Source organism: Phoxinus phoxinus (genome assembly GCF_949152265.1).
Source record: "Phoxinus phoxinus genome assembly, chromosome: 17".
In the NCBI taxonomy this organism is placed as follows: domain Eukaryota; kingdom Metazoa; phylum Chordata; class Actinopteri; order Cypriniformes; family Leuciscidae; genus Phoxinus; species Phoxinus phoxinus.
In genome coordinates, this window is record NC_136892.1 from 15,507,866 (window position 1) to 15,530,571 (window position 22,706).

General features: G+C 37.3%; 2 protein-coding genes across 3 annotated transcripts; both read right to left on the reverse strand.

The window, feature by feature from the left end:
- Positions 1 to 542: 542 nt before the first annotated feature.
- Positions 543 to 12,515, reverse strand: dnajc18 (DnaJ (Hsp40) homolog, subfamily C, member 18). Its single transcript, XM_079585636.1, has 8 exons — positions 11,998 to 12,515; positions 8,202 to 8,397; positions 7,978 to 8,123; positions 5,887 to 6,099; positions 5,449 to 5,561; positions 4,364 to 4,473; positions 2,171 to 2,343; positions 543 to 1,880 (listed from the first exon to the last, which is right to left on the reverse strand). The coding sequence occupies exons 1-8, from the start codon at positions 12,137 to 12,139 to the stop codon at positions 1,756 to 1,758; spliced, it is 1,218 nt and encodes a 405-aa protein (XP_079441762.1). The 5' UTR covers positions 12,140 to 12,515; the 3' UTR covers positions 543 to 1,755.
- Positions 12,516 to 16,791: 4,276 nt separating this feature from the next.
- Positions 16,792 to 22,582, reverse strand: ecscr (endothelial cell surface expressed chemotaxis and apoptosis regulator). Of its 2 annotated transcripts, XM_079586899.1 has the most exons (9): positions 22,244 to 22,582; positions 21,610 to 21,687; positions 20,756 to 20,875; positions 19,465 to 19,560; positions 18,623 to 18,739; positions 18,458 to 18,556; positions 18,326 to 18,359; positions 17,639 to 17,709; positions 16,792 to 17,441 (listed from the first exon to the last, which is right to left on the reverse strand). In XM_079586899.1, the coding sequence occupies exons 1-9, from the start codon at positions 22,302 to 22,304 to the stop codon at positions 17,341 to 17,343; spliced, it is 777 nt and encodes a 258-aa protein (XP_079443025.1). In that variant the 5' UTR covers positions 22,305 to 22,582; the 3' UTR covers positions 16,792 to 17,340. The 2 variants fall into 2 exon arrangements, with proteins under 2 accessions (XP_079443025.1, XP_079443026.1); XM_079586900.1 differs by lacking the exon at positions 19,465 to 19,560 and having other exon boundaries at positions 17,144 to 17,441; positions 22,244 to 22,561.
- Positions 22,583 to 22,706: the final 124 nt, after the last annotated feature.

Genomic DNA, 22,706 nt, shown 5'->3' on the forward strand with positions numbered 1-22,706 from the left:
AAATATAAGTACAATGTAAAAACATATGTACACAACAAGTCCATTGTATCAAATTATTAATTTCATTGCAAGTACATAGTAGTTAAAGCCACTTAATATAAAGTGGGACCGAGAAATCTGACATGCGTCAACAGATCTTTACCGGAAGATTGAGGTATAACATTTTGATTAAATTGAGGTAAATATTGGGAAAGGAATGAATTAATCGTTCGCAATTAAGAACATGAATTTAGAAAATAGATCGGTTGAATTTGCCAAATTTACGTCCTTATTTATTACAAATCTTTGGTAACCATTCACTTTCATTGTAAAAACTTGTTTTGTGTTCCACGCAGAAAGTCATACAGTTTTCAAAAGGCAAATGATTTTCATTTAATTGTAGAGTTACTTATTCCTTTTATGCAATATAAAGTGCTGTAAAACTAAAATGATCAATTATGATACTGGCATGATCGCCACTTCCTGACAATTTTGGTCAATATTTAGTGAATTCAACATACAAGCATACAACTTTGGAGAATCACAGACCACAGAGAAACTCTTGTTTGATTAATGTTTTATTTAAGCGGCACAAAACGCACTCAATCCAAACAAAACTTCCAACAGTTCGTGGACTGCATGGAAACAAGATCACAATACCATTAATGGCACAAACTCTCCACATCACATCCGATACTCTTCCTCTATTTCCTCTCGAATAAGGATGCCTCCTGTAGCGCTTCTGAACATCTCGTGCTCAAATTTGTGCTAAAGATCAGTATGTTATAATATATAGAACTTAGTGTTCAGTGACATGAAGTAAAACATTAATTGTAGTTCAAAACAGTTGCTGCTCAGTAACGGTTATTTGCCTATTTATAATTACTGATATTAAACTGTGCGGTTAACAGCTTCGAACACTAACAAGGAAGGGAGAATGCATGGATGGATGCATGCAATACACAAGAAGTTAAGACAAATAAAGTGCCAAATACTAAATAAATAAATCAAATACTGCAGATTAATAAATCCGAGGTAATGGCGTTTAGCATTTCTGTCGGTGCGCTGGCCATTTTTACTTTCTTCTTCTTCTTGTTCAAAAAAAAGATTTACTCAAAAACAGTTGCCTAATACCGTTTCATCTCCAAAACATACAGCACCGTAACAAGTGACAGAAACACTAATTTAATGTACACGTTTTTTTTTGTTTTTTTTGCTACGTCCAGAGAGCTTTGAAAAGCTGTAGTGGTTTATATCCCTGTTTTTGAGAAGTGTTTGTAGTTTCAAAAACAAAAAAATTTGCTTTCTGTCCTATTAAAAGTTATAACTATTGTCAATTGGCATGTAATTCACAGCACAAATTCAGGAAAAGGAAATGAAATATGTTAATTTAAATAAGTTAAACTCCTATAAACAATGAAGCTTAAATGCGTCTAATTAACAACAATCACTAGCTTTAATCCTGTCGGCCAGCCTGGAGCCGGTGCTCCTTAATGTAAGGAAAAAAATGCCAGGCTCTCGCACGAATTCCCCTCTTCCACACGTGGTTGTGCATCGCAGCTGGATCAGATGCCTGAGCATCTCAAAGGCCTTCAGATTTCACCCCATTAACGGATGAAAGGCACACACGCTCAGCTTGGCCTACTGCTACAACACGTCTTTCCCTGCCTTTCTCCATCCCAAAAAGGTGACCCACCCGATTAAATTGAAATATGTAACTGATACTAAAAGCTCTTTGATTCGGCTGGCCATGCTGTCTGGGAGGGCGGCGATGCCTCACTCTCCTTTCTGTCGGCCGATGAAGCGGTGCAGCTTGTCACAGTGATCCAGTTTCATTGTCTCAGCCTTCTGCTTCAGCCGCTCGTCTCGGTACAGCTGGCCCAGGTTAGTTAGATCAGATTCTAAAACAAAACGGCTCAGCTTTAAAAGTAGAGCTTTATATTACAGCAGGGCTGCCAACTCATGCATTCTGCATTCAATATATATATATATATATATATATATATATATATATATATATACACACATATCGAATCGCAAGTTTATGAATCAAATCAGGAATTTTATCTCAGTACACCCCCCCCCCCATCCTAATTCTCACTCCAAGCTAAACTCAAAAGTTTGCAGCCCTGTATTAGAGCTGTGAAATTTACAGCAATTAGTAAAACGAATGGATGAGAAGATATCTTACTCTGTTGCTTCTCTTTCCAGCAGCTGGTCTGTAGGTGGTCAATATAGTCGCTCTCAATGGTCTTCTCCAGCTCGTCCAGGGCGGCACCGTGGTACTCCTTCTCAAAACTCTTATCCACATAGTATGGCACACCCATGTGCTGGGTTTCCCTGGACACCACTAACCCAATGGACCTATTAGACGGAGAGTATGTCAGTTCTTACCTTAAAGCATATGTTTTACATCATGCATTGCGTTTGACTATTCTATGGCGAAAAATGTTCGTTGACCACCTTTGTTTTACATGAATAGAAAGCTCTATGAGACAGATGTCAAGAGTTTGGATCCCCCAATCAGAGCTTCTCTGTTAAAAGGATACACTTTCTGCCTGGTGTTTTACTTAACATTTGAAATCTGGCAACCATGTGCACGCGCTCTCTCTACACTGCGGAAGTGCCATCTCCATTTAAATGAAAGCGTCATTCAGCCGGTCTGTGTTTTGTCACGAGGAGCTTGCACTGTTTACTGTTTACAAACCTTCTCAATGTTTAACTGTAATAAATCCAAACATGGATCTCGATTATGATTGCGGAATAATTGCACTTGCGCAACTTCGTGTGAAAATAGTCTTTTTCTGCTGTTTATTTTTTATTTTTCTAAAAACATGAATGTATTTTTTAATTATTGGAATTACTTCCATTTAAATGTTCTTGCTTTATAATGTAGACAATGTGTTAATTTATAAGATAAATAACCTATAACAAATAAGGAAACTATATGAGGTCAAAAAAAACATGAGTATGAGTTGACATTCACTTGATTTCTGCTTGTAGGTGAAAGTGCCATAATTCTGATGAAATGTTAAAACACATTTCTTAAATGACAGTATCAATTTAATACAGCATGATGAATATGGGACTATTCAAGTTTTCATTGACTAAAACTTGACTAAACAAAATCAGGACAAGGTTGACTTAATATGTGACCTGATCCAGCAAAATGAGTCACAGTGACCCAAATTTCAAAATTGAGATTTTGATATCAATGGAAAGAGGAGATCATAAGCTTTCAAATGATATCCTAGTCAAAGTCATACCTTGAATGGTTTTAAAGATATACACATTTGAATTATGGTCGTCTGCCCTCTTTTTCCAACTGGAAACCTGAGAAAATAGCTTTTAAAGTTTTTTGCCCGTATTTTTGTAGATATCTTTCAAAATCCATTGCATTTAAAGGGATAAACTATATTTTTTACAGCTTAATTTGACCAAAGATATTAATATATATAAATGCTATTACAGTAAACCAGGCTGAAGATCAAATTATTGTAAAGTATTTATTTGAATAAATATTTTAAAAGGCACTTTTACAAAGATTTACAAAAATCAGAAAGATTGAACAGAAGTGCTACATTTTAGCTAGAGAGAGAAAGAGTGTGTGTGTGTGTTTGTGCGTGTGTGTGCGTGTGTGTGCGCGCGGCACGTGTGTGCGTTTGTGTGTGTGTGTGTGTGTGTGTGTGCGCTCGCGTGTGCGTGTGTGTGTGTGTGTGTGTGTGTGCGCGCGCGCGCGTGTGTGTGTGCGTGTGCGCGCGCGTGTGTGTGTGTGTGTAGGCTAGTTGACAATAACAGTGTAACAAATTAATAACGGAGATACCAACAGTTAAATATTGGGTTTACACAGAGCGCTGCGAGTCTGACAGGAGGATGGCTGGACCAATCGCGTGCCGCGGGGCTTCCCATTGACAAATGATCAGCGTTTGTGTACATTTCTAAACTTTTTGATTGGCTCAATACAACGTGTAACACCATTTGGAGAGCAGAGATAGTGACGTTTCAGGGGATACCCGGGAAATGTTCAGAGGTGACGAGAGGATTTGAGAAAAGCAATGTTCATTTCCAACGAATTTAGTAAAACTTTGTCAAGTTTAATAGTCATTTAAATACATTTGCTCAATTATCTGGACCACTAAACTTTGGAAGATTATTTTTGAATGTCTTTTCTTTGAAATTAGCAAAAAAAAATTTTTTTTATTTTTTTATTGTTTTTTCACATTATCGGCCCGTATCTTAAAATGGAACGTTGCGACTTCCGACTCATTTCGCCAGATCGGGTCACATATGCTAAAAAAAAAACCTACAAAGTACATTTAACACAGGACAGGACTATGACTAAATTTCTAAATAGCTGAGAAAGTTAGCAGTAGGCTTGACTCACGGTTTGTAGAAGAGGCTGTAGGGAGGGTTGGTGGCCATCAGCTGAGTGAACACAGAGATCAGAATGAGCACCAGCACCGGCAGCAGCTGCAGGAGAGCTGTGAAGTTGTTCTACATGAAGAGAAACAGGAAAACGTATAGAGACGGGCCATGTTTATTACAAAAGGAAAATCAGAAACCGAATAAAGGTTGCGGTCACATTAAAGAAGTTTCTGCAACATTTTGCAGGCAAAAAGGGTTCATGGTCTGTTTGTCAATAGTGTTGTGATGTTTAAAGCACAGCTAAGCCACTTATAAACCCAGCAGCTTTCTGTTAGTCAACAAGGCGGATTTGCGTGACAAACTTGAATCTGTTGCAAGATCTGTGAGATGAAAACTTTGACCCTCACACAAAATTCCAGACTGCACGCATTCCTATTGAAATGACTGGATTTCACTCGTGAAAATTCAGTGAACAACGTTAAATGTGACCCACCTTAAGACGGTGTTGACACGACTCTCATATCTGGATCTATTATTCATACATAGTGACTTGAATATGCCTCTTGTATGAAGAACATGTTTTTAATTTCTGAACTAAAATGAATTTGGATAATTAAATGTTCTTTTTAAGGTGATACACCTATCCTTATATATATCAGTCCTTATATATATGAAGCCTCACTAAAAGAATGAAATTGAATTGAAAGATTAAATATTTTATTTAAATCCAACCTATTATCATTTCTTATGAAAATATTTTAACAAAACTGTCTTCCTAAAACATTTTTTAAACAAAATGTGTCTACTAAACCAAAGTCATGTGGTGGAACCAACAAGAAATGATATCGCAGAGAACATCACATGACATGTCAACGTCCTAAGGTTAAACTAATCAAACTTTTTTTTTAGTCATTAAATTATTTAAGTTTTAAATGTTCAAGTCATTATTCAAAGTCATATGAAACCCACAATCAACAGAAAGAGTAAATTTGTTTCTAATACCTTGGCACATGTTTTTTTCATGAACACTTATTAGTGGATTGGTCTTGTTTTAGCCCTTGACCTGTGTCCACACATGATTAGGTGATTGTAGGATCCTCTCACCTGACTGTGGCTCTCCTCCACATCTTCCTCCCGTCTCTCGTACGCACGGCGCCTGCGGGGCTGGTAGTAATGAGCGTAAGAAGCTCCACGGTTGGTGTACACATGGATGTTGCCTACATGAGGAAAAGGATTGTTTGTTCTTTAAATGTGTGAGAAATCTGTAGTTTATATTAATTACTGAAATAGATAATAGTGATGGACACACTGCAAAAGAATAGCAATTGGCAAAATTCAAATATGCAGGGAAAAATAATAAAGTAAATTGTTCTATTTAACCAATTCGAAACAAAACTACATTTCAGAAATGCACAAATGTACATTTTTACAGGGTGAAATTTGAGCCAAGGTTTAATAATTCAAATCCAGTTTTATAAATGAAAACCCACTAACTAAATAAAAACTATTTAGTTAGCCAAAAAGCTTCATAGAGGTTCAGACCTGTAGGAAATCTGCCCCCGAAGAAGATGTTGAAGAGCTCTTCTGGGGAGATGTCAGCCTCGAAGTCTCTGCCGAAGGAGCGGTGGTGTCCGTACGCATGACGGGCTTGGGCCGAAGTGTGACTGGATGTCTCTGCAGGGCCCTGGTCCCCACATTCATCATATTGCTGCCTTTTCTCTGGGTTACTGAGCACTGCATATGCATTGCCTATTGCTGAATAGAGAACAGTATTAGAGAAATCCAAATATCAAAGCTAAATATTAATTTTATATTTATCAATGTTGTAATTATTTGATGAAAAATACAGTAGAAACAATAATATTGTGAAATATTATTACAACTTAAAATATTTTTTCAATTTTAATTTATTTTAAAATGTAATTTATTCGTGTGATGGCAAAGCTGAATTTTCAGCATCATTACTCAAGTTTTCAGTGTCACATGATCCTTCAGAAATCATTTAAATATGCTGTTTTAAAGAGGTCCTATTATGCCCTTTTATGAAGTCTTGTTCTTGTTTTTTGGGTGTACTAGAATATGCATTCATGCTTCAATATTATTTTTCACATATTTCACATTATTACAGCACCTCACTCCCCAGTCTAGCTCGAACGCACCGTTTATTTCCAGTTTCGATGAAGCCCATCCTTCTGAAATACGAAATGCGCTGTGATTGGTTAGATGGCTCAGTGTGTTGAGATTGGCAGCGCTAAGCACGTGTTCAAGAAATGTCCCGCACCTCCATAACTGCGAGCTCTACTCAGATGTAAATATTAAGGATGAAGTCAATTTCAAACCAATAAAAGCTTGATTCAGATTTAGGAATGTTAAAGGAACACTCCACTTTTTTTGGAAATAGGCTCATTTCCCAACTCCCCTAGAGTTAAACAGTTGAGTTTTACCGTTTTCGAATCCATTCAGCCGATCTCCGGGTCTGGCGGTAGCACTTATAGCATAGATCATTGAATCTGATTAGACCGTTAGCATCTCTCTCAAAAAAATTACCAACGAGTTTGGATATTTTTCCTATTTAAAACTTGACTCTTCTGTAGTTACATCGTGTACTTAGGCCGACAGAAAATGAAAATTTGCGATTTTCTAGGCCAAGATGACTAGGAACTATAGTCAAGTCAAGTCAAGTCAAGAATATTTGTATAGCGCTTTTCACAATACAGATTGTATCAAAGCAGCTTCACAGTATTAAATTAAAATAATAATAAAACGTCCATGTTTGGTAATGCTAATCAATAGTAATATTGATTGATTCATTAAATTGAATAAACTCTCATACTCTCTATACTCTCATTCCTGCGTAATAATCAAGGAACTGTGGTGCCGTACCATGGGTGCAGCAGGCGCAATGATATTACGCAGCGCCAGAAAATAGTCCCCAGCTAGGAAACTTCCAACGTGACCGGCACCAAGTTTGTAATATCATTGCGCCTGCTGGTACGGCACCACAGTTCCTTGATTATTACGCAGGTAGGTGGTATGGAGTGGTATGTTTTTTTTCTTATACATTTTAGATATGATGTTAAACATCATTTAATCATGATAGAAAACTATGGTAATACAAACAGTAATCGATTACAAAACCATGGTTAATGGCAGCGACAACACTGTCTCCTCTAACGCAGCTCAACCAGGCCTCGTCCCCTTTTCTTACGTATTCTGTGGGTGGGGATTATTTAAATTAGTAACATTATGACTTCATAAAGCCTGGAAAAGGTCCGAACTTTATAGTCCAAACAAGTCGTTCGTTGTAGTTCTTGTAAAGCCAATACTTAAAATAAAATATCTCCCTTTGGACTGGACTTTGAGCTTTGTAACCATGCAGATCTTTGTTATGCTCAACATTACAGACTAACTAAAGTAAAACAAAAAGTGAAGAGCATAATAGGACTCCTTTAAGAAACATTTCTTATAATAATCATCAATGTTGAAAATACTAGTTGTGCTGCTCCAGTTTTTTTTTTTGTAACATGGTAAAAGTCTTTACTGTGACTTGATCAATTTAATGCATCCTTACTGAAAAAATATATGAATTTCTTTAAAAAAACATATATATATCATATAACATATATGAGATACCTTTGAAAGCATCGGTCGCTCCAGGGGCGCAGTTCTTATCCGGGTGGAAGCGTAGCGCCAGCTTCCTATAGGCTTTCTTTAAGTCCTCATCACTGGCATCCTTTGGCACCCCCAGAATTTCATAGAAGTCTCTGCATCTCTTTATCCTGCACAGGTTTAGGAAGTAAATAAATAAATAAATAAAGACTTAATTAAAAAATTTGGGTGACAATTCCTGTCAGTACCTGAGCACTCCTTGCCGCTGCTCCTCAGTGTAGCTCTTCTTGTCGTCGCTGGACCCCTCGGCTCTCTCTTGGCCTCTGGTCCGCTGATGTGGAGCCGGCCTGTCTTCTTCAGAGCTCCTCCAGCCAGGTGGAGGCGTGAAGGTGCGCTCCTCTTCAGGGGGAGTCCCACCATTCTTCACGATGGCATCAATCAGTACTAATGAGGGAAATTGGGAAAATCATTTCACATATTGCTGCATTGAATGTAGTGACTTTTGGAACCAGCTTTTACTTCCTTACTACTTATGTATACAAAAACAACAACTATATATTAGTATGACTCTTTCTTTTACTATTAGGACTCAGCAGACTTTTCCTGCTGGCCCACTTGGGAGTGTTGCTCTTTTTCCATTTCCATTTTAGTCAGCCAGACTGCAATGACAATGAGAATTAGAAGGAAATACATATTTGGATGGTGTAATATTATAATAAAATTTCTCATTAATCACGAAGATAACCCATGTTATTTAAATGACTAAAATACCCCTAAATATAGACAATAATGAGCAATAATAAATCACAGCACTGCATTGAATGTATGATGCAACAGACAATTCAAGCGCACGGTTTCACCTAATTAATTACCGGTATTCATTTATTTAGTTATATCATTTATAATTTGAAAAAGAGAACAACACTAATAAACTTTGGGTAATCATAAAAATTTATTTATTCATTACATCATTGGAACCACATTAAGGGTAAATAATACATGTTATTATTTATTTATTTTTTAAGATTGGATCACAAGGGGAGCGTGTTTAACAAGATCAGCCTCCACTGAGAGGCATCAAAGCTTTCAAAACGTCCTATGTCAGATCTTTTTAGGCTGCATAAATGAGGTCAGCCAGAACCGGTAACACTTCCCATAACACCTGGGGGCTGTTCCATAAAAGCCGCTTAGAAAAGCGGGGATTAAAGTCCAAAACGCGACTTGAATAAACCTAACAAATAAGTTGGGGCTAAAGCGGTTTCATAAAAGGTAATTCAAGTTCACGCAATCCCACTAATTTGATCCAGGTTTATCTAGTCTAGATAACTGCGTGTGCACGCGTTTCTTAAGCAGCCCTGGAGGTCGATCATAGATCAAATCGATCCACCATCAAACTGCATATATTTTGTGCTGTTTTATGCGTTTGAGACATGGTGTTTGCAAAACTTACATTTCACAGGAATATTCTCCATCTGAAAATCTTAGAAAGTCGTTCAAATAGTTCCATTTTGCTGTAAACTTCACATTGAACGAGCGCTGCTGCGCGCCAAATCGGAGCGCAATAATTCTGACTAATATACATTTTGCTTTGAAAATTAGGCTAATAGGCTATGCGATATTTTATAACACCAGAAATATCTTCTAATTATAATCATTTATCTTTAGGATGTTGGATCAGTTGCAGTGAACTTATATCTCATTAAACTCATATATTTTATACTTATAATAAAACAATTGAACAGAAGTAGGCCTAATTCAGGGAAGAAATTTTTAAGAAACCAAATATAATAAAGATACAAAATATAGTTTTGAGTTTAGGACCTAAGCTACTTAAAAAAGATGACTTATACTTATTTAATTAGAATGCTGAGAATTACAGCTTTTAAAGCAATCTTTTTTTTTTTGGAGAAAGCAATAAGGTTTGGTTAGATTTAGTTTATACAGTTTATTATGGAGAGGATAACATGAAATTAAGAGCAAAAGTATACATTTTGAAAAGATATGTGCAACTCTAAAATCAAAGAATATTCCATAAAATAAAGGAATACATATTAGCCTATAACTAAATAACCTTCCCTCCCTTAATTCTAGTTATTTGTTATTTTATTTATTTACTTATTTAATATTTAAATAATATTACTTTAATAACTTATTATGAATTATGTGTCATTATAAGAGTTTGATATAAATATGTGAATGTTTTATTTTTTCCATTTTTTTTCATATGTAAAAGTGTCTAACTATGTACTTAATGGTTGTTGTTCTAATAGTTTTTAGGTGTTGGTGGGTATTATCACAAAAGAAAAAAGTTGAAGGAAAAATAAGATTTATCGGGGGGAAATATTATGTCTTTAAAGGAACTATCCATTTGTATAATTGTGTTAAATGTATTTGAATTGAAAGACATAATAAAGTACATAATATATATATATATATGCTAAAATATTGGTTGTTGGACATTAGATGTGCCTTAGAATTTTAAACCTACAATTTAGTGTATTTTTAGGATAATAACTGTAAAGGGACTATTGTAATGGGGTAAATCAAGTGTAGGTTAATATAGCAATTACTAAGCTCAGATTCATCTTACCAGTTTAAATGTATACTGTGCTTTTGTAATTATTTCTTTTAAATGTTGTGTTTCATAAATTTTTAAAACTATCTAATTAAATCACAAAACATTCAGCCAGTAAGAAAAGTAAACCTGTAGGATATATATATGTATATATGTATAAACCCCGACATATATATGTTTTTAGGTCTATATTGTCTAATTTATCATTGTAGCCTTAAGTTGATTTTCTTTACTGTATATTTATTTTTGGACTTATAGTGGTTAATAAAGTCAAATAATGGTATGAGAGATTGTCAGTAATTGTGTTCCTATTGGTCAGTTAGAGGATCTGTGTAACAACTGAGGCTTAGCCTGACAGTTAGCCTGCCCTGGACCAGGCTAGTTTCCCAGCATAAGTTGCCAGGGTAACTGAGTTTGAACTATTTTAAGTTTGCTTTATGAAACAGAATCAACCGACAATAAGTCTGACTAACCAAAATAAGTCTGGCTTATACTCTAATCTTGGTTTATGGAACAGCCCCCTGATGTACTTGTTACATCATAAGAAGAATGGCATCTACGCTAATATTAGTCTCTCTGTTTAACCCGAGGTTACCGTAGTCTGCCAAATCTGGGCCGTATCCAGATCAGATGGAGGACCAGTGCCTAAACACAACAACAATGCAGCATAATGCAACTAGTCTCTCCCCTATGAAGGCTTTGGCACGACAGCCAGCGGCACATATCCCGATCCAAACACGTCTCCCTACCGGCGAGATGAATCCAATCTCCAACCAGATGGAACTGGATTAAATATTTTTAATGTTCTGATCCAAATCTGACTTCTGACCAGTAAAGCTATTACAGCTTGTTGGCCTGAAAAGGACTGGTCCCCTGACTGAGCCTGGTTTCTCCCAAGTTTTTTTTTCTCCTTTCTGTCACCTTATGGGAGCTTGGGTTCCTTGCCACTGTTGCCTCTGGCTTACTTATTTGGGGGCACTTAATATTCAACAATATTATTAATGTGCCTGCATTGACACCATTGTATGAGAACTGAACTGAGCTGGACGATGACATCACTGTTTTCTCCAGAGAAACTGTATAGATAAATTAACTAAATTAATAAAAAGAAACTTCTTTTTTTTTTTTTTTACAGTGAAAATGAATCAACACTGAACTTACTTCAACTGGACAATGACCTTCTTCTAGAGCAGCTGTGTAATAGTTACAGCCAAAACAATATTTGTTGAATTAATTTCCAGTTATCACTGTGAAGCTGCTATGAAACCGTATTGTAAAAAGCGCTATAGAAATAAAAGTTACTTCTTTATTTGATTTCGACCAGAGAGTGAGTGACCCAAAACCCACCGCTGACCTGATGACAGATTGTATAACACACAACATCCAGACGCTGCACTTTCTATTTCTATTCAGCACACGGAGCAAACACACCTGATTTGTCAATCAAAGAACAGCAGCATGATACAAACCTCTGGCCCGGGTGCTGGGGTAGATCTTCTGCGCCTCGTACAGCAGCTGCAAGGCTTTCTCTTTGCGTCCTGACCGCAAGCACAGCTTGGCTTTCTCTATCAGCCTGTCAGACTCCTCTTTGTCCATCTCAAACATTGTCATTTCAAGCAATGGCACATCAAACCCGCATTAAATGACTTGCCGCTTAACTAAATGAAGCACAATAATCAAAATAAGTCTTGTCTGGGTGTAAAAATGACTCGCGATGGTGTTGACATCAAGCTAAATCTATTGCGTTATGCTAGCTAATGCAACAACAACAATTTAACTTCCGATTCTAAACATCTTCTGCACTTAGATGACACCTCTACGACGCGACTTAATCAAATATGAATTTATTATCAAAACTATTCATGTTTGACCCGTTGGCTTCGTCATTGTAAAATGTGCGAGAAAGACAGAAATGCAATACTGCTTGCAACCTCCATCGCTAACCGGAAGCGGACGCGCATGGTGCGGGACTACAGTCCAAACAGCCAATCAGAACGCGACAATCCTTGCCGTAAATGGCATGAAGGCAACACGCTAAAACATCCTAAATGGTACCCGGCGTTAATGGGTAATGATGCTGGCATGTGTGTTTATGAATCATCCCGTTGGTTGTGTAGGTATAGTTTGGAGTCATTTGGAGTCAAGCATAATCTTTGATGGCTCTCATACACTGAGCAAAGTGACCATTCACGTGTAAATAATATTATTTTAAATGAACACCCCGAAAGGTATACGCAGGGCAGTCACTAGGGTTTGTAAGGCCCCCAAATTCATATTACATTCTGTAAAAAAACATAGACTGGTAGGGGCACACAGTAATTTCCATGATGAAAGCGCTGTTGCCGCCCTCGTGTGGCTGTGAGAAAAAACTTCAGGTGAAAAATCATCATTTATAAGTGAGCAAGTATCAACAACAAAAAATAGATAAGGAATAGTGGAATTTAAATCGAAAAAGCTGAACATTAGTTCACAAATAAATATATTGTTTAAATAGTTACTGCCTTTAGTTATTATTTTGGAATACATGTAAATCATAAAACCTTAGGCCTACTTGATGAAATGTAGCCAATACTTTGTTTTAATAAATAGAACATTACATAGTTAGTGTAAAAATACAAAATCGAATTGTATTTGGTCTCTTTTCATCAAATGAGTGACAACATTAACGTTTAACATTTGTTTTATCAACAGTTTACGGTGTGTTTGCAGTTGATAGTGTTTTTTTCGTGTTGGTTATGGGACAGCGACTATCTCGTGAAGAGAAAGCAGAGGGAGGTGTGTGTGTGTGTGTGTGTGTGTGTGTGTGTGTGTGTGTGTTGGGGGGGGTAAATCCCAGAACACCACTGATACCCACCGACCACAAGCCAGTGCTCATCCTCATCCTGACGAGACGCCTGTGGGAATCGGTGAGAGAGGCCGGCATGAGAGAGAGGAGAGAGGAGAAGACAAAGAAGAAGAAGCAGAAAAAGAGAAGGTTTCGAATGTTTGTCTGTTTTATCTTTTATTTGTATCGCCCTGAATCCACTAAAGCTCGGCAGCAGCACTATCGGACACTCGAACCCCCATCCAGGAAGTGATGGTAAATGACCAGCAGAACATCAAAAAGTCTCTTAATCATTTACACACAATATAAATGGCATAGTCATAGCCTACATTAAAAATGCAGATCAGTGACTTATTTTCCAAGACACGTGATAAAATAGATAAAACATAGTTTGAAGACAAAGTGTGTCTTTCAGTCAAAGTTTAGCGCTGCTCTCTCTCAGCCTAGTTAGAAAGTTAGAAATTTAATTAACTAGAACGACATCTGCAGGAAATACGCCATCGGCAAGAAGATGGGGAAAGGAGGATTCGGCTCCGTTTTTGAAGGGACCGGTTGCAAGGATTGCCTACAGGTAGCTGTGAAATGTTGATCTTGAAATTAGCTGATGATAAATAAAATGCAGTTTAGACTTTTTAAACAAGTGTTACAACCCCACCCCTGGCAGCCAATGTTTAGCAAATTTAGCTGTTGACAGAACCAGAGGTGGATATTACGTATCACAACACATAGTAGCTTGAAATTAGCAGGGGGAAACGCATCACATATTGCCTGAGAAACTATTTAATATGAAATACAATTTTATCTACAATAGTACAAATACTAACAAAATATAATCTTGGTCAAAATCTTTACTTTCTGACCTCAAAATCAGTTTTTCTCTATATGGGCCTATTCTGCATTTGCCTGTTTCCAGAATTGACAATCACATGTGGGATCGGGGAGGAAGTAGGAAAATACTAAAGTGATCATGTGATCATGACTCATTATACCTAATTGGTGGAATTGATGGTGTTAAAGGAACACGCTGACTTTTTGGGACTTTAGCTTATTCACCATATCCCCCAGAGTTAGATGAGTCCATACATAGGCTACCCTTTTCATCTCTGTAAGTGCCGTAACTCTGTCTGACGCACACACCGCTAGCCTAGCTTAGCACAAAGACTGGAGGTAAACGGCTCCAGCTAGCATACTGCTCCCAATAAGTGACACAATAACGCCAACATTTTCATATTTACATGTTGTGATTTGTGTAGTCACAGCGTACAAATAACAAGGTCACATGAGACACAGCCATCTTCTAACTGTACTGTATACATACTGGGAACTATATTCTCTGAAGGCGAAGCACTGATACTTGGGCGGAGTAATTAGCGCAACACTCTGAGTCAGGGATGGGCAACTTCAGTCCTGGAGGGCCACTGTCCTGCAGAGTTTAGCTCCAACCCTAATTAAACACACCTGAACAAGACAATCAATGTTTTCAGGATTACTAGATAGATACAGGCAGGTGAGTTGTTATCAGGGCTGAAGCTAAACTCTGCAGGACAGTGGCCCTCCAGGACTGAAGTTGGTTATCCCTGCTCTGAGCGAACTCCCTGCTCCTCACCATGGGGCTTCTCAGGCGCTGCGAGCAAATCACTCCGCAGAAGTAGCAGTGCTTTGTCTTCTGAGAATATAGTTCCCAGTAGATGGCTGTGTCTCATGTGACCTTGTTATTTGTACACGCTGTGACTACACAAAGCACAACATGTAAATAGGAAAATGTTGGCGTTATTTTGTCACTTATTGAGAGCAGTATGCTAGCTGGAGCCGTTTACCTCCAGTCTTTGTGCTAAGCTAGGCTAGCGGTGTGTGCGTCAGACAGAGTTACGGCACGCACGGAGATGGAAAGGGTATGTATGGACTTATCTAACTCTGGGGGATACGGTGAATAAGATAAAGTCCCAAAAAATAGGCGTGTTCCTTTAAAACTCTCCTCATGTTACAACCATCCCCGGTCTCTGATATCTATCAGTAGCCTCCAATATGCATCACGACTAAACATGCGGCATCGTTTTCAAATAAATCCGAGTCCACACTAAAATGCGAAAATCGCATTGTCAACTTTATCCACTTGGTAGACCATCTTCAAAAAGCTGTTTTTGCAAGACAAAAATGCTATCTCGGTGTGGACGGAAGGCCAAAACACAGAGCAAAACAAAAGTATCTGGATGAGTGTAGACGAAACCTTAGTTCATGGGGCTCTCTCCTAATGAGCTGATGATCTGAATCAGGTGTGTTCGGTAAGGGAGACATAAAATGTGCAGTGCTGTAAGCCTCCGGGACCAATATTGCAAACCACTGATGTACATTCGGTCGCTCATTATCATCAAATAAACATCTGAAAGGGTGATCAGGACAGGGACATGACAAAATGAATATTTACCTAATAAACAAATAAATAAATAAATATCAAATTCACTATACATGCATGCATATAAAAAACCTCTGCTATTGCCCGGGGAAAAAAGACGTAATTTGTGTTATTTGGCTTTTGAAAAAAACATTTGTGTAGGGCTGAGCATATGGGCAGAACTCTTTACTGCCCTATACTTCAAAAATCCTTTTAAAGGTATACATGTGAATTAAACGTGGCACAAAGGCCTTTCTCATCACGGTATGCTAATGCCGAGTGCAAGGGATTTCATCAATATGCTGATTGAGGACTGTTGGGACACTCCAGGACAGGTACAGGACGGTTGGGAAAGACTGAGTCATTTACACCTCAATGACACGTCTGTACCATTTGCTTCACAGGACATATGCTTTCAACTACAAACTGTTTAAGTGTGTTCTAATACGTAACTATGTCACGTTTGGTCTCATCTGACAGCTTATAAACTGAAATGAATGGTGGTGAACTTAACAGAGATATTAAAGTATCCTAATGTACAATCTAGGTACTATTGCTTAAACATGCATTGAGGAGAATGTTAATGTTTTTCCCCCCCTCTGGATCGCCACCCATTTGCCTCATCTTTTGGTTTCCTGTAGGTCGGTTTCGGTGTTGGTATTCCACTCATGTTTAACAATGCTTTGCTCAGGGTATAAGAAGGAAAGGTAACTGTTGATCTTGGAGAAAGGCTTTAACCTCGCCACTCCCGCACACCGGTGCGTAACCTCAGACTATATGAGAAAGGCTTTTACGGCCTTGTTTGCACAACAGTGCTTTATTTGTTACAACTACGTTTTCTATACAGTATGTTGTTCCATTCTACTGTCTGTATATTTAAACATGTAACTTAATAAATAACTTTGCCTGCTTTAAAGGTTTTGAGAATCTTTCCTTTTATCACTGATTATGTGAAAGCTAAAGCTGAATCTAAACGTTCAGGTTAAATCCTACGTTTTCCTATTAGTTCTAAGAAAGACCTTTACCTTCAAAAAATAAAAGGTTAATAATAACAACAACTTTAATGGAGTCAGATTAATTATATTGGGAGTCAGATAAATATTTGAATTATACACGTCATCCTTCAACTGCCTTTTGTTTTCCGATTATTGGTTCAAAATAGCAGCGTAAGCTTCCAGCCTTACATTTGTAAAATCATTAAACAACATAAAACAGTTCTAAAAACAGCGACATGTAACAATTATCAAGCCATATACCTTTTTTTTTTTAAATTGTATACTGGACTTTTATCTTGGAACCTTATAATAACCAATAGTCAGTATCTCACTTTTTGACTTATTGACATTATAGACATAAATGCACTTTTTTCATCTAAAAAAAAAGAAGAGAAACAAAAATTGACAGAATTGTTTAATATATAAGAGCATGCCAGATATAATGATATTTTTATAGGGAGTGCAATACATGTAATAAACATAATGTGTGATCTGTACACTGACCATCAGTAGAGGCACATTGATTCACATTCAATCAACATTATAAATATCTCAAATAAGTGTACAGCCTCCAATCTCTGTGCATAATGAATGAGTGAAATCAAACTTCATCTTTGATGCCCAGCAGGTCTCTGGTAAGATCTTGGTTCTCACTGTCCACTACAGTGCTGTGAACTGAAGAGATCTGAGGAGAATCTGTATCTGCAGAGAATAGAGGTGAAATCTCACAGTAGGACATTTACGCTTTCTATACAATAATGTCAAATGGGATGCTATTTTCTCTTTTAGTCACACACACACACACACACACACACACACACACACACACACACACACACACACACACACACACACACACACACACACACACACACACACACTTTTAAGGAAGCACGTACCGTGTTCTGTGTTTATTGTCCTCACAGAGACAAGAGTGATGCTCTCTTTCTCACAGTTGCTGATCATGTTGCTTGATCAAAATTGAGACAGTAGCTTAAATTAATTTTCAACAGATCTGTTATCTAAATACAGTATATAATAGTATTTATTTTATTATATATAAATAAAACAAGCAATGATGATAACTGCACATTCACAGTTCTGTCATGACAACTCTTGGGGTGTTTTGGCATGGTAATGGATATAACAATGTTGATATGTTTGGTGTTGGCGGAATCGATCTGTTAAGCTGCTGCTGTTATTGATGCTGCTGTTGGTTATTACGGGACTTGCTACTGCTAATACATACACAACATGTTGCTGTGAGCAAATAAGACATGCTGCTGCTGTACAATACAATAGTAGTCATGAATTACCCATAGCAGATCTATACAGGTGGAGCTGGGGAAGGTGGAGGGTTTCTGAAACGCTACAGAACTGCTACAGAAAATGCTGACTAAGTATTTAAAGGTTGAGCAGTGAGCTCATTGGCTACTGACACAGCAGGAACCAATCAGCTGTGCCCTATAGAGAATTATGTGATTGCAAGCAGATTGAGTTAAGGACATATTAGCCTGTGCCATCTACTGTGCAAGAGTCTCATGACATAACTTTGTATTTATGTGTGTGGGTTTTTGAGTCCTCACCTGTCCGATACCACAGAGTCATAGCTTTTAACATCTATAAACAAAAAAACAAAAAAAAACTGATTTTAAGCTTGTAGCCATGTATGCTTTGAAAAGTAATCTTAAATCTGACAGAATGAGAGAGAAACCCACCCTTGTTCTGCCTGGTATCTCGACACCGTCCCCTGAGGTTGATAGTGGTCACCAAGATCACCATGACAACAATTAAAATGAGGATAAAACTCATCACACCTGCAGACAGGAAATATTTAGCAGTATAAATAATGTGCATCATGAGAGTATCAGTATAAAACCTACCAAAGGCGAGCAAAGTGAGACTGCTTTCTGGTGCCTGTGAAGGTGTTGCCGTCACGTCCTCTGACATGATGTTTGAATGAACTGTTGTTGAAGTCTTAGGAAGTGCAGAAACACCCACTGCACATAGAGCAAACATGTGAAATCATAGTTTAATGTAGTCTAAAATGGAAAATGCTACTGTACAGCATGAACAATTCTTTAAAGTACAGCTCAAATAAGGAATAGGCCTACAATTTACTCAAAACATAAGTTGGATGTTCGTTAAAATTTTATGAGAAAATTTAAAAGTAACATTCCCATAATGTGTGCAAAATGATCAAATGGAATGTTCCCTTAACATTTGTATAATCAAGATTTTTTTTTTAAAGCATTTTAAAAACAGCCGGATGTTTTGAACGTTCAGAGAACAGTGAGAAATAATGTTTATTATTTAATGGGAACGTTAGCAAAATGGGAACGTTAGGGGGGGTGGGGGGGGGGGGGGGGGGAATTCTTTAACAAATTATATCATGTCCATTTCATTTTACACGTAAAGGTGCAGTGAGTGATTTCTGAGAAAAGCTGTTGAAAGTGGATCAGTGACAAAACACACTTGTAGCCAATCAGCAGTAAGGGGCGTGTCCACTCATAGGGGGAGGTGCCTGTGTTGCATAGCATGTTTGTGAATTTGGGGGAGGAGCTATCAAGATAGGAGTGTGGTCCTCTAGGGGTGTGTTTGTTTTGATGATTTCAAATATCAACAGCGTTTCACAGAAATCACTTACTGCACCTTTAATACTTATTGTTCATATTTCAGTAAATAAAAATTGTTAGGTGGAAAAGCCAGAAGAAGGAGGTAAAACCTGTTGTTTTGGCCGCTGGGGATGAGGTGGCATTTACAGTTGTGTCTATGTAGGATTTTGGTGGTGTAAATGTAAAGCTGGTGATCATGGACTGTCCTGTAATGAATACACACTTCTTATACTTTTCATAACATTTATTGTGATATCCTCACAGTTCAAAGAAAGAACATCACTAGTAGACAAGCAAGATTTCAAACACCAAGAAAAGTCAAAATCTTCTCCCATGTTCTGAATATTCTAATTAAAAGCGGTTAATAATTACTGATGTGCTATTTGAAGAAGAGAGGCTGGATCTATCAGTACTGCCTGGAAAAACAGAGGTACAGGGTTCAATGTGTGAGCTGAATGAGCTGATGTGCAAACTATACAGTATATTTACATTAAAGGTACAATATGTAAAAAAAAAACAAAAAAATAATCCAAAAATCACTTGCACAGTATGATATATTTCCTGCAGTTGTGTACTTACAATATCCCAAAAGTTCCCAAAGATTTTTAATTTCAGAGAAATTCCAATTTTAAATAATGGGCCGTCCCGGAATCCCTGTTCACTTGTCGCCTGTCAATGACGTAATATCCTCGTTATCCCTGGTTTCCGCTCGTGCTGCCATAGTAACCATGGCGACAGACATGGACAACTGCGTAACGTCTAGCGGCAAGCTCACGCTGTTGTTGTTGTTTCGTTCAAACATTATGGACTATGGCGTTTTCGAGTAGCCGAGAGCACCACATCCGTGACAAACTTCGGCTTGAGAGAGCTCTTGCATGTACTTTATTAGACAGGTGAGCAAATGTGCATAAAACTAATCAATGTTATTTAGTTCAACATGATGAAATGTTAGAATAGGATCTGTATGTTATTCTAATGTTGATCTAGCTTACTGCTAGTCTCATAGCCAACAAATTAACACATAGAATAACATATAACTTTCAACACACTCAAATGCAGTTTAGTGTGAAGTGAAACAGCGCTGCGTTACCTCACAAGTTTTATTCGTCTAATAAACTGACCTGTCCTTATTCCTTTATCCGCGGGACTCGCGTGTGGAGCTGATATCTGTCTCTCATTAACAATCACGTCCTACTTTATCCCACAGTCATGTTAAAAACATCAATGTATTCACTCATCCATAAACATTATTAGATCCATCAGCTTGACATCAAGTTCCATAATTCCGCTTGAATTTTGCATCATCAACGTACGCCTTTGTTATTGTAAGAGGTTAGCGACTCCTAGCGGCGAAAAAAATGACATATTGTAGCTTTAACTGAAGTTATATTTGTGCCTTACCTGTGTGCCCGGAAGATAAAGGAGCTGTGGTTGTGCTCACAGTTTTTGAGGTGTCCCTGATTATGACATCCTCATGTTGAGATGAAAAAGTAGAAGACACTGTTTTTTCAGTTTGGACTGCTGAAATAAAATGAAGACAGATACATTTAAATCAAGATAGGGATAAATATAATTTACAAGTGAACTGAGAATATACAGAAGGGTCTGAGTCTCAGACTCTGAGACCATAATGAAAATTTGGGATTCAACATTTTATTTAAACCTGGAAACAGAACAGAGCAACATACCAAATAATAATATACCATATTTTCATTACGGGCTTAACTGTGGGGACTTACTTTTATACCCACAGACTAATATACAGTAGTCAACATTTGAAGTGGATCAAAGTTAAAGAACGGGCATTGTTCAAAATGCATGTATAACATTGATTAAAGGTTTTGATCCACTTCAAATGTTGACTACTGTGTGTGTGTGTGTATATATATATATATATATATATATATATATATATATATATATATATATATATATATTGTCTATCTTATGTTATTTTATAAATTATATACATGCTAAAGCAATATTCGATTGCCCAAGAAAAAAATATCCTAATGGAGACAAGAAAGGATAAACTAAACTAACTAAAATAATGACATCTTGTGCTTGTACTTGGTTCATATAAAGTACAGCGTCACGGGTACATTTAGAAAGTATGTTATTGGACATTTATCTATTGCTATGATGATCTAAACAATGGTAATATGATGGTTCGTAATTGTTCAATATATGTTCAAACATGGTAAATTCTTCTTTGAACTGAAAATGTACTGAGATTCATAGACAATGTAACTCACCTGTTCTTGAATCTACAGACCATGGAGTTGAAGCAGTTGTTTTTGGAGGTGCCGTACTTGCAAGGTCTGTGTCATTTCCTGTGCAGGTCCCATGGAAAACATACATTTCAATATATATAGAGAAAATGGTCATGACAAATATTTGAGCACTAAACTTTGCTTAAGTGCTTAAAAGCTTTTGTGGATCACCCGTACGTGGTCATTGACTATTTCAATGTAAGATAGACAATATAATCAAAGTTTGGCCACTAGCAAGAAATAAGCCATTTAAAATATTTTAGTTTACTTAGTAAGTAAATTGGTATAGGCCTATATATAAACATAGTGGTAATTTCACCAAGTGCAATGTTCCTTAATCAACGTTCCAATCAACCAATCAGATTTGAGGGGCAAGTATACAGTTTGTCAAGTTTAGACTTACAACCATCAGTGTTATTCACCATTTCCCTCTGATTAAAGGGATAACTTACGGGTCGCATTAGGTTTAGGGGTGGGGATATGAGGGTTAGGACTACATTTTCAGCATTTTTTTTTTAGCAGGATCAACAAAATGTTGATATGATGGCAAAATCACAGTGATCTGATATATATATATACATACATACAAATACATAGGCTATATAAACTGACTTACCTGCTGAAATGATGGATGAAGATGCAATCATGAGAATGAGAAGAAAGAGAAGCAGCTCCATGGCTCAATCCAGATGGGTTTTACTCTCATCCGTACACAGAACCAGCCGTATGTATCTTAGATATTAGGATATAATTACAATAATTAAATTTGTATGAAAACGACAAAGCAGAAAAACTGTATGGAAATGTTCTTGAGCAAGTGATTTTGGCTGAAGTATGAACCAGTATGTCCAAATCTGTTTCCTGTTTTGTATAATATTAACACATGAGGGAGAGCACTATAGTATTACAAAGCCCTGCTGAGAAGCGTGTGTATGGGTGTGTGTCAGTGGGCGCTGAGCTCTGGTTTCAGGGAGAAGTTACTGTGGCCCCTGTGGAAGTTTCCTGTGGAAGAATAGCAGGAAACAGGTGGAATGCCCTCATGGAAAAAAGCTCTCATTGAGCGTTTGAAACTTTGCAGT